The following is an 11,740-nucleotide window of genomic DNA, read 5'->3' on the forward strand; positions in this document are numbered from 1 at the left end:
TCCCAAAATGATGCAGATGAGGAAAAAAGACCATTTAGCCCATCGTGCTGCTGCCTATCTCCCTCTCTGAACGCGCTGTTCAATCGCTCCCCCCACCCGCCCCCAACTAGGAGCCTGTAATCCTTGGCTTTGTTTTCGAGATTCGGATCCTTGCGGAAAGTTAAAATTAAAGCTGGCTTCCCCCAGCCTGATCTTTCAGACAAACTGTTGCGCGGCTCACAAAGTTTGATTAAACACGTCGATGGAGCTTTAAAAGTTCGAGCCAGCGGACGGGCGGCGCAATATCCATCCTGGGACCAGGAATCCACCCTGACGCTTTCAGCAGCGGCGCCTGTGTGACTCTCCCCCCCCCCCCCCCCCCCTTGCGGGAGCCCAGCCTGGGCAGGCTGCACTGCGGAGCACACACTCCAAGCTGCTCCGAAATGACCGCGACTGCCCGAAAAGGACACCCCAGCTCCTCTCTCTTCTAGTTTATTTTTTTAAAGGCTGTACATCGGCGGCGAAATGATCGGGTTTTAACCGTGCTGAGAAGTGAAGGGGTCAGAAACATTGTGTGGGTGGGGATAACCCTGCACGGATCACGTGCCGTGGATCAAAGCCGGGTGCCGCCTTGTGGGAGCTGGGAAGAGAGAGAGAGAGAGGGAGTGGGAGAGAGGAGAGCTGAGCCATGTCATTGACAAGGCTAAGCATGGTGATGTAGCTCGCCCAGCGCTAGGAACGTACAACCGGCTACCCAAGACACCTCGTGTTATTTTGTGTTGCTTCTACTTGAAACCACACCGAGAAAGAGAGAGAAAGTTACATCTGTGCGGATATGTATCTGTGAAGGGGGAAAAAAAAGAGGGGGGGGGGGGGGGAAACAAGAGACCAAGCCAGGATTAAATCGGAAATTATGTCCGGGCCAGCGCTGATACAACCGGCAAGATGATGTTGAGGAGGGGTGTTGGTGAGTGGCTGCTGCTCTTGGGGGTAGTGGTGCTGGTGGCAAGTTTGGGATCTACCTGTGCCAAGGAGACTGCCTTTGTGGAAGTGGTGCTTTTCGAGTCCAGTGCCAATGGTGAATATACAACTTTCACAACCGACTTACAAGGACGTTTCTCCCGGGCTGGAGCCACCATCAGCGCCGAGGGAGAGATAGTGCAGGTAACAAAAAAAATAATAACATCAAATCGTATCTTCCTCCTTCCACCAGACCGGCAGTGCTCCGGGCAGACCCCCTCCCCCAGTCAAAAATAAAAGTGGAACTTCCCTCCTCCCCCACACAAGCGTGTTTTTAAAAAAAAGTTTTGCGAGGAGTTAAGTTCACTCACTCAACAAGATGGCTCCGATCTTGGCCGCTGCTGGAACAGATTGTGAACAGTGGTGGGGGGGGGGGGGGGGGGGGGGGGTTCAAATACAGAAAGAACATCGCTTATCTCTGCTGTCAACAGCCCCTCTGTCCAAGCCTGTCTGGTGGTGGGGGAGAAGGGGGGCGGGGATGGAAACTTTCATGGGACCGAGTTTACAAAGTTTGTTGCAAAGTTTTGTTCTAAACGAGGGAGATCCCTCCGCATCGAGCTGCAGCGGGTGGCGGGGGGCACACTTGCTGCATGCCCCCACCACCCCACAGGAGGGTTTATTTTTCAGTTGTGAGATTGCAGCTGCGGGTGTACAGTTTTCCCGATGTTTAATTTGCAGATTTGTGTTTTGCGATGATTATTGTGTGTGTTTTCAACACCTATCATTTCATTGGGTCTGAGCCCCGCGGATGAGCAGTATCTGCAAATTGCACGTGGGGAGGGTGAGAGTGTGGTGACTTTGACACGAATACAGCTTGCCAGTTGTCATGTCATGGGCGTTTTAAATTGTTATTTTTCACTGATATTTTTAAGAAATATATTTAAGAAAATGAAAGTCATTTCACTGGAGCAGTGTCCGATTGCACGTCAGACTGGTTCCATCAGGGCGTGCTTGGGATCATGAAGAGATCAGCTTGAGTTTTGAGACCTTCACAGCAGCAGATTACCATGACAACTGCTAACAGGGCCACTTAACTATTATTAACCGGGGGGATATCCCCCCAAAATGCGAAATACCTACAACAGGCGCCGGAATGTGGCGACTAGGGGCTTTTCACAGTAACTTCATTTCAAGCCTACTTGTGACAAGCGATTTTCATTTCACTAATGCTTTGTGAATGGTATCCTATTCCTGATCGCCTCTCGAACACAGGGTGTGCGCGATTTAGTACTAAGATCGCTGGAGAACATGTATCCAAACATCGCAGTAATCTCCTGCGTAAATCATTTGTTCTTTCGGGGGGGGGGGGGGGGAGGGTGCAGTTGCAATGGGTTGGCTTGTTTGCAATAGCCTCCGATGTGCTTGCAGCCAGCAATTCCTCGCTCTCTCACTCACATCTAGATACTGGGGAAAAACAGTTAGGTGTTGTGAAACGGGAGGGAGAATTTCCCTCCCTTGATCAAAGTAGCTCGTTTCACAGTGTGTGACAATGTGCTCCGTCAGTAAATAAGTAGCTCTTGTTAGTTCCTTTGTAACTCAATCCTCTCTGGGATCGGGAGAGAGAGAGAGAGAGACTATGTTTGTGCTTTGTTGCAGCTGCAGTGTGAGAGAAATTCACCTATTGATCAAGCAGAAAACATACCCTAATTTTTAAACCATGAGAGAGAGGGGGGAAACTTGGCGAGGTTTTTTTTATCGATTTGCATTTTTGTACAGCCGCCCTACACTGCAGGGATTCTAGAAACTGGTTAAGGAGGAAAAATGTGTTTTCTCTCTCTTATCCCTCCCCCCATCCGAATTGTTAATAAGATATTCGCGATGTTGTGGAGACCTAGGTTACGGTATCACTGGGTAGTGCCTGAATCTGGAGGGGTGGCTGTGACTGATCCTGGGAAGGCAGTGAAACTGACCTGAAATCCACAAGCACATTACAGTGAGAATGGAACGAGGAGACTTTAAATTATAAAGCGATTTAGAGACCCCCCCCCGCCCCCCGCCCCCGGGGGTGGGGGTGTGACAGAGCTCAGATATTTTTTCCCCTTCTGGCTACGATTTAATAACTGTCATAGCGATGTTAAAACTGCCTCTGCCTTCAAAGCTACTAGTTAAATCCGGTTTGTCTAGACGCACATCAAAGTAATCCCAATTCAAACATCAAAGGAACATTTCCACACACACACGCACACACATAGAAAGCCTCCGCAGAGTTGCTCTGCGCTTCACTAGCCCATGCTCAAGAACATTCTCTTTTATTCACCAAAAAAAACCAAACGTCTGTTGCTTTCCACGATTGTATTGATAGATGGTAATAGATTCCCACCCCGCCCCTCTCAAAAACCCCCAGTCCTCGGAAAAGTTTGTGTTGGGGAAAATGTGCATGTCGGCAATGATTAGTGCCAAGAGGGACTATCTTTCACAAAAGCGTTTGTCTACGAGATAAAAGTTGGATTGTTAACTGCTGAACGTGCGCTGCATCAAGTACAAGGGTTTAGGAGTTGGGGGACTTTCAAGGTCAGCTCGCTACCTAAGTACCCTAAAGCTTAATATATGTTACCTATTTGAATAATCCGCTCATTTACAGCCACTTGGGTCCCTTCTGCTCACAGTGGAGGATTTGCAGTTTTAAATGTTCAAATTTGGCAATCTCGATTTTCTCTAGGTTCCCGACCATAGTATAATTCCAAACTCGCTTATCACACTCAAAAAGTGCTCTCTGATCAACAATGCCAAAGGGAGGCACGGGTAGTTTTTTTTTTAAAAGGTTTTTGTCTAAGTAAATTATTAATAGGCCTGTTTTGTTTCTTCCATGTGACCTGTATTACCCCGAGAGTGGTTTTCTTTTTGATGATTTAGGGCTAAATTATTAGGTTATTATCGTTGAACGGTGTAAAGCGTAACTTAATAAAACCCAGTACGAAAGGGGAGACATCTGAGATTGTTTAATTATAGAGGGACAGGGTTTCTACACAATGGTTCATAACTTACATCAACAAAGTTATTAAATGAGCAGAGTTGTTGGAAATGCCACAGGCTGCCCCGTCCTCAGTAGCTCCGTGGAACCAGTTGAGAAGCTGAAAGGTTTGAGACGAATTACATTGTAGAAAATTAAATCCATGATTTAAAAACAAAACCAGAGCAAACAGATATTCTTGCCGGGGTGCAGCTGCAGAACACCAACTTCAGCCGGTGTGAATCTGCTGGTCCCCCCCCCCCCCCCCCCCCAGCAGACTCTTTCCAAGACTCATATCAATGGTCAGTAACTTTAGTGGATGGAAGATGTTATATATTTGCTCCTGGTCCCCAAGTCATTCCAAACCTTTTGATGTCATTGATCATCCAAGTCAATCATAAGTGTTTAAAACAAAATAGTTCACTTAAATTCACCAAATCTTATAGTTAAAGATTTGAAATGTGGCCTTTTGTATTATTCCTCCCCCTTGTTTTGGAGGATGGGGGTTCATTCAGTCGCTGTACAGCAAATCGCATGTTATGGGAAAATTCAATGGGTCCAACATGACCATAGTAACCTGTTGTGCAGAGACATGTGGGAAATGTGATCATATAAACGACAGTACAGTATTCACCAGCTAGCTGGGCTCTTGTTATCAGTCAACAATAGCTGCATTTATACTCAGACCCAAACCCTTTCCACTTCTGTTCTTTTATTTTCCTTTGAAGCACTCTTTAGATAGCTATCTCCCCACCTTCAGCTAGCTTCGTTGGGTAATAATTTGCATCTCTCTGCAAAAACATTTGGCTCCTTTTCTTAGGAAGAAGACTGGAAATCAAATGTGTGTGTCTGCTTTTATTACATTTTTCTTTTCTGTGTGTTGGGTGGGAGGGTGGGGGTGAATTTTGGCCTGAAGCTATAGCTTTTACATTTCACTGCACACCTTTCAAAAGCCTTTTCTATGTAAAGTTATCTTTTGAGTGGAAGTATCTGTGCAGTCACAGGTCCATAGATATTGCATGCATGGCTGCCCTGAATGAAGTCTCACATTACGATGTGCTCATACATTTCAGGAGTGTTTTGTGAATATAGTTTTGCTTCACAAAGTAATGTTAAAAGAGTGTTCAGACTTTAAATGTTGCAGAGTTGAAAGGTGCCATTTCAGTAGATGGCCTAAACCATTGGTCATAAGTGATTGTAGCCCCATGCACTTTCCTTTGTGAATTGCTTTTTTAACAATTATTTGATTTTCTTTTTAAATCCTAAGGGCAGTGTTCAAGTTCTTTGGCTCAATTCGGGAAAACGGATGAAAGGCCATTTGCCATTTCATATCTGACCATCACTGCAACTGTCTTACATTTACATTCCATTCTATACATGACCTGGTTTGTGATGCAAAATGAGGCCAACAGCACAGGCTCAATTCCCATACAGGCTGATGTTATTCATGAAGGCTCCACTTTCTCAACCTTTCCCCTCACCTGAGGTGTGGTGATCTTCAGGTTAGATCACCAGCAGTCAGCTCTCCCCTCAAAGGGGAAAGCATCTGGGACTATGGCGATTTGACTTTTGTTTTACTAGCCTATCTCTGTAACCTCCTCCAGCCCAACACCACTCTGAGATCTCTTCCAATTCCGGCATTTGTGCCTCCTCAATTTCTTTCGTCCCCACCATTGGCAGCTGGACTTTCCGCTGGGTCATGCCCTGAGCTCTGCAAATCCCTCCTTTAAGAACTTGCATCTTTTAAACAAGATTTTGGTCCCTTAACCTAACATTCTTTTTTATTGGGTCAATCTTGCTTCTGATTACAGTTCTGTGAAGTGTTTTGGGATATTTTACTGTGCTGCAGCAATTACGTAAATGCAAGTTGCATTTTTAAGTTTGACAGCTTCTGCTAACTTAAGTGTAATATGGGCATCTAGGAGTGAGTTAAGATTCAGTGTAGGGTAAGGATATCTGGTTGCGAGTTGATGATCAGTGTAGTGTATGGATATCTAGGTGTGTGTTGATGTTCAGTGTAGAGTATGCAGTGCAGCATGGTAGCACAAGTGGATAGCACTGTGGCTTCACAGCGCCAGGGTCCCAGGTTCGATTCCCTGCTGGGTCACTGTCTGTGCGGAGTCTGCACATTCTCCCCGTGTCTGCATGGGTTTCCTCCGGGTGCTCCAGTTTCCTCCCACAGTCCAAAGACGTGCAGGTTAGGTGGATTGGCCATAATAAATTGCCTATACTGACGGAAAAAAAAGGTTAGAAGGGGACATTGGGTTACGGGGATAGGGTGGAAGTGAGGGCTTAAGTGGGTCGGTGCAGACTCGATGGGCCAAATGGCCTCCTTCTGCACTGTACAGTTCTATGTAATATAGCTATGTGTGAGTTGATGTTCAGTGCAGAGTAGGATATCTAGTTGCGAGTTGATGTTAGTGTAGAGTATGGATATCTATGTGTGAGTTGATGTTCAGTGTAGAGTATGGATATCTAGGTGTGAGTTGATATTAGTGTAGAGTATGGATATCTATGTGTGAATTGATGTTAGTGTAGAGTATGGATATCTATGTGTGAGTTGATGTTCAGTGTAGAGTATGGATATCTATGTGTGAGTTGATGTTCAGTGTAGAGTATGGATATCTAGGCGTGAGTTGATGTTCAGTGTAGAGTATAAATATCTAGGTGTGAGTTAAAGGCTGCAATTCCATCAATATTCTACTCTTCGGGCAGCACGGTGGCACAGTGGTTAGCATTGCTGCCTACGGTGCTGAGGACCCGGGTTCGAATCCCGGTCCTGGGTCACTGTCCGTGTGGAGTTTGCACATTCTCCCCGTGTTTGCGTGGGTTTCACCCCCACAATCCAAAGATATGCAGGTTAGGTGGATTGGCCACGCTGAATTGCCCCTTAATTGGAAAAAAATAATTGGATACGCTAAATTAAAAAAAAAAATTCTACTCTTCTCTTCAATTGTTCAAAATCCTGTAATTCCCTCCCTGACAGCACTGTGGGTTTACCTAGACCACATGGACTGCAGTGTTCATGAAGCAGCTCGCCACCAACTTCTCAAGGGCAACTAGGATGGAAAATGAACGTTGACCTAGCCAGCGACAGCTGCATTCCTGGGATTAACTTTTTTAAAAAATCCCTCCTCTTCTGAAGCTTCCAATACCCAGTGGAGTGCAGTTCCGCTCATTCAGGAGTCCATCCTTCAAATATGGCACTGAATGCATCAGCAAGTCCGTTTTATCTTGGGGAGCATCAAGGTCTTATCCCAGGACACTCCAACGTAATCCCAGAATGATTGACTCCTGGCTTACAGTTCATAGAATCATACAGCACAGAAGCCTGCAACAACAAAAAAACTTCTCTAAATCTACGTTAATCCCATTTCCCAGCACATGCACATAGCCTTGAACGTTATAGCATTTCAAGTGCTCATCCAAGCCAGTACTTTTGAAAGATTGTGAGGTTTCCTGCCTCAATTACCCTTCCAGGCAGTGTATTCCAGATTCCCACCACCCTTGAGGTGAAGTTTGTTTTTATCTCCACTGCCCCATCACCCTCAAATTGGAGCACCTAGGACATCTGTGATAGCTAACTCAACATAGAGTGAGGACATGTGGGCTGGTTAGTTCCCTTTTTATACACCCTATGGGGGATGGCCATTGAATGTTTGATATCATAAACCTTTTTTTTTTATTTTAAGAGTACCCAATTATTGTTTTTTCCAATTAAGGGGCAATTTAGCGTGGCCAATCCACCTACCCTGCACATCTTTGGGTTGTGGGGGCGAAACCCACGCAGACACGGGGAGAATGTGCAAATTCCACACGGACAGTGACCCGGGGCCGGGATTCGAACCCGGGTCTTCAGCGCCGTAGGCAGCAATGCTAACCACTGTGCCACCGTGCTGCCCCGATATCATAAACCTAATAAATTGAGAGAAATACTCAAATATTTTATTAATGCTAGCTGAACCCCATTGATGGTATTTTATAGATTTTGTCGCGTGAGGTATTTGTACGGTATGCATATGATATATAAGTATATGAACGATATTTTGTAAATACCCTTCTCACTGTTTAGCAGCAGGGAAGTTGCACGGGGTGCCTCAGCTAATGGGTGACAATATTCCAGTTGATTGTCACGTTTGAGCTGAAGGTAAACAGAATCTCATGATATGCTCTGAATATGCTAAAGACTTGTGCTTAGTCTCCATTTGTATTGCTGCAATAAAGATGATATAGCATTTTTAAAGAAGCATATGTATATATGGCTTTTACAAAGGCTCAGTTGGTACTGTGCCACACAGACTAGGTAGAGTCTTGATTTAATCCTCACTCGGGCTCAGTGGCCTTAGTTGCACTCATGGTAAACCCTCCAGTCACCTGACTGTAAATTATGCTGCAAGTGAGAAGAGGATGGTGGTTCGGCTGTGATGCTCTGCCTCATGGTCACAGAGCATTCCTTCATCATCACAGGCAGAAGGGCCATTGAGGTGAGGTCCCAGAGTCTTGGTGTTGCTGCACACCATACTGTAGCAGAAGTCTGCACCCGCCAGGGACTTTTGCATTTCGTTGAAGGTGCTACATGAATGCAAATTTGCAGTTGTTGACAGATGATCAATACAGGGAAAGAAACATGCCCTGGTCATTGTAGGACTTCAGAAGGAGAAGTTAAAGTAGGTTCTCTGATGGCCATATGGGAGGGGGGCTTTTTTGAACACTTCAAATGACATTCATTACTTTGGGAATGAAGAATGTTGAAATACAGCCAACTCCTCAAATGATAGGGCAGCATGGTGGCGCAGTGGGCTGGCCATGCAGCCTCACGTCGTTGAGGTCCCAGGTTTGATCCTGGCTCTGGGTCACTGTCTGTGTGGAGTTTGCACATTCTCCCCGTGTTTGCGTGGGTTTCGCCCCCACAACCCAAAGATAGGCAGGCTAGGTGGATTGGCCATGCTAAATTGCCCTTTAATTGGAAGAAATGAATTGGGTAATCTAAATTTATTTTTTTAAAACTCTTCAAATGCTGGGAATCCACTCTAAATTGCTGCAGGAGTGCAGCACTGTGCCCTTCACACATAGCGAGGTAGTGCTTTTCCAACAAACAGGGTGCAGTCTGATATTTTCTATATTTGACTGGGATTCGTGGAGCTGAGTGCAAGAATGAGCTTGCATTGCTGGAGGCTAGCTGGGCCAATGTGACAACATTTTAATTTAACAGGGTCCACTTTGATGGCGCTTTTCAAATATTTATAGGGACGTCCAAATCACTCCTTCTGTTTAATTTCCAAAAAAGCTGGAGTGAATAGAATGCCCTGCTTTGAACTGGGGTTTTATGACTTCAGTTCCTTCTTAAATTATTCTGTTAACATACTTGTGGCTTCTCACGCCCCCAAAGGGGGCAAGCTTGCTTGCATTTTCTTCTCCATCTTACTCCAGCCGAAACGTGGAGTAATATCTCCAAGTCCCAAATCCCACATGCCCTAAGTTAATTGGTTTTAAGTCCCAAGTTAATAGGCTTACCAACTCTGGTGGGTTGTATCCATGGAGATTTTCTGACACCTGCCTTTGATGGCCCCACATAACCGTTTCTCACAATACTATGCTTTAATGACTTAATAAATTGTTTAAACAAAATGGAGTGTTTTGTTTGAGTGCTCCAGTGATTTATTTTCGCCTGGCTTGTTGGCAGCAGTGACCAGGGGTATTGATCTTCAATCCCTGGAATCGCCAGGCCAATCCTGGAGGTTGGCAACCGAGGAGAAGGTAGTGTGCGGTAACGGTGCCACAATTAGTTTCATAAGAACATAAGAATTAGGAGCAGGAGTAGGCCATCTGGCCCCTCGAGCCAACTCCACCATTCAATGAGATCATGGCTGATCTTTTGTGGACTCAGCTCCACTTTGCGGCCCGAACACCATAGCCCTTAATCCCTTTATTCTTCAAAAAACTACCTATCTCTATCTTAATTTAATGAAGGAGCCTCAACTGCTTCACTGGGTAAGGAATTCCATAGATTCACAACCCTTTGGGTGAAGAAGTTCCTCTTAAACTCAGTCCTAAATCTACTTCCCCTTATTTTGAGGCTATGCCCCCTAGTTCTGCTTTCACCCACCAGTGGAAACAACCTGCCCGCATTTATCCTATCTATTCCCTTCATAATTTTATATGTTTCTATAAGATCCCCCCTGCATCCTTCTAAATTCCAACGAGTACAGTCCCAGTCTACTCAACCTCTCCTCCTAATCCAACCCCTTCAGCTCTGGGATTAACCTAGTCAATCTCCTCTGCACACCCTCCAGCGCCAGTAAGTCCTTTCTCAGGTAAGGAGACCAAAACTGAACACAATACTCTAGGTGTGGCCTCACTAACACCTTATACAATTGCAGCATAACCTCCCTAGTCTTAAACTCCATCCCTTTAGCAATGAAGGACAAAATGTCATTTGCCTTCTTAATCACCTGTTGCACCTGTAAACCAACTTTTTGTGACTCATGCACTAGCACACCAGGTCTCTCTGCACAGCAGCATGTTTTAATATTTTACCATTTAAATAATAATCCCTTTTGCTGTTAATCCTACCAAAATGGATAACCTCGCATTTGTCAACATTGTATTCCATCTGCCAGACCCTAGCCCATTAACTTACCTATCCAAATCCCTCAGCAGACTTCCGGTATCCTCTGCATTTTTTGCTTTACCACTCATCTTAGTGTCGTCTGCAAACTTGGACACATTGCCCTTGGTCCCCACCTCCAAATCATCTATGTAAATTGTGAACAATTGTGGGCCCAACACTGATCCCTGAGGGACACCACTAACTACTGATTGCCAACCAGAGAAACACCCATTAATCCCACTCTTTGCTTTCTATTAATTAACCAATCCTCTATCCATGCTACTACTTTACCCTTAATGCCATGCATCTTTATCTTATGCAGCAACCTTTTGTGTGGCACCTTGTCAAAGGCTTTCTGGAAATCCAGATATACCACATCCATCGGCTCCCCGTTATCTACCGCACTGGTAATGTCGTTAAAAAATTCCACTAAATTAGTTAGGCACGACCTGCCCTTTCTGAACCCATGCTTGTCTGCCCAATGGGACAATTTCCCTCCAGATGCCTCGCTATTTCTTCCTTGATGATAGATTCCAGCACCTTCCCTACTCCCAAAGTTAAGCTCACTGGCCTATAATTACCCGCTTTCTGCCTACCTCCTTTTTTAAACAGTGGTGTCACGTTTGCCAATTTCTAATCCGCCGGGTCCACCCCAGAGTCTAGTGAATTTTGGTAAATTATCACTAGTGCATTTGCAATTTCCCCAACCATCTCTTTTAGCACTCTGGGATGCACCTTGTGGCACCTTAATGAGGGGAGGGGGCAGAAATCAGCCCCAAATCACCACAAAGTGATTTACTTCTATTTTGCAATTGCATCATTATTGTGTCACAAATAACATTGACAGTCTCAATGATGATCTTTTCCCCTTTTAAAGTGGTTTCATTGCCTTTAGTTTCATTGAAAAACAACTTCTTACATCTTGTAGGGCTTCTCATCATCAGAGGGACCTGTATTTTCTGTTAATGTTGGTGCCTCTGCTTCCGAGCTATAACCATTTCGAAGTTCCATGACAAAACTTTAACTGAGGCTAACATTTGTGAAGCATTCAATAAAATTATATGAACATTTTGCAGCGATTTGTTGAAGACATAATTCTTTTGAAGTAAACAGTTCCACACACAGTAAAAACAGCAATTTTGTACTTTTCAAACTTATTTGCTGAGGATTTTGTTTCAGTT

General features: G+C 44.9%; 1 protein-coding gene across 2 annotated transcripts in view; it reads left to right on the forward strand.

Annotated features, from left to right (window-relative positions):
- The first annotated feature begins 428 nt into the window (after positions 1 to 428).
- Positions 429 to 11,740, forward strand: part of znrf3 (zinc and ring finger 3) — a 288,379-nt gene continuing 277,067 nt past the window's right edge. The window contains exon 1 of one of the 2 annotated variants that reach the window (XM_038791435.1): positions 429 to 1,143. In XM_038791435.1, coding sequence (XP_038647363.1) covers positions 925 to 1,143 — 219 coding nt within the window. In that variant the 5' untranslated portion in view covers positions 429 to 924. The remainder of the gene's footprint in view (positions 1,144 to 11,740) is intronic. The other variant, XM_038791426.1, reaches the window with a different exon arrangement.

The sequence above is a fragment of the Scyliorhinus canicula genome, chromosome 1 (assembly GCF_902713615.1).
Source record: "Scyliorhinus canicula chromosome 1, sScyCan1.1, whole genome shotgun sequence".
Lineage (NCBI taxonomy): Eukaryota > Metazoa > Chordata > Chondrichthyes > Carcharhiniformes > Scyliorhinidae > Scyliorhinus > Scyliorhinus canicula.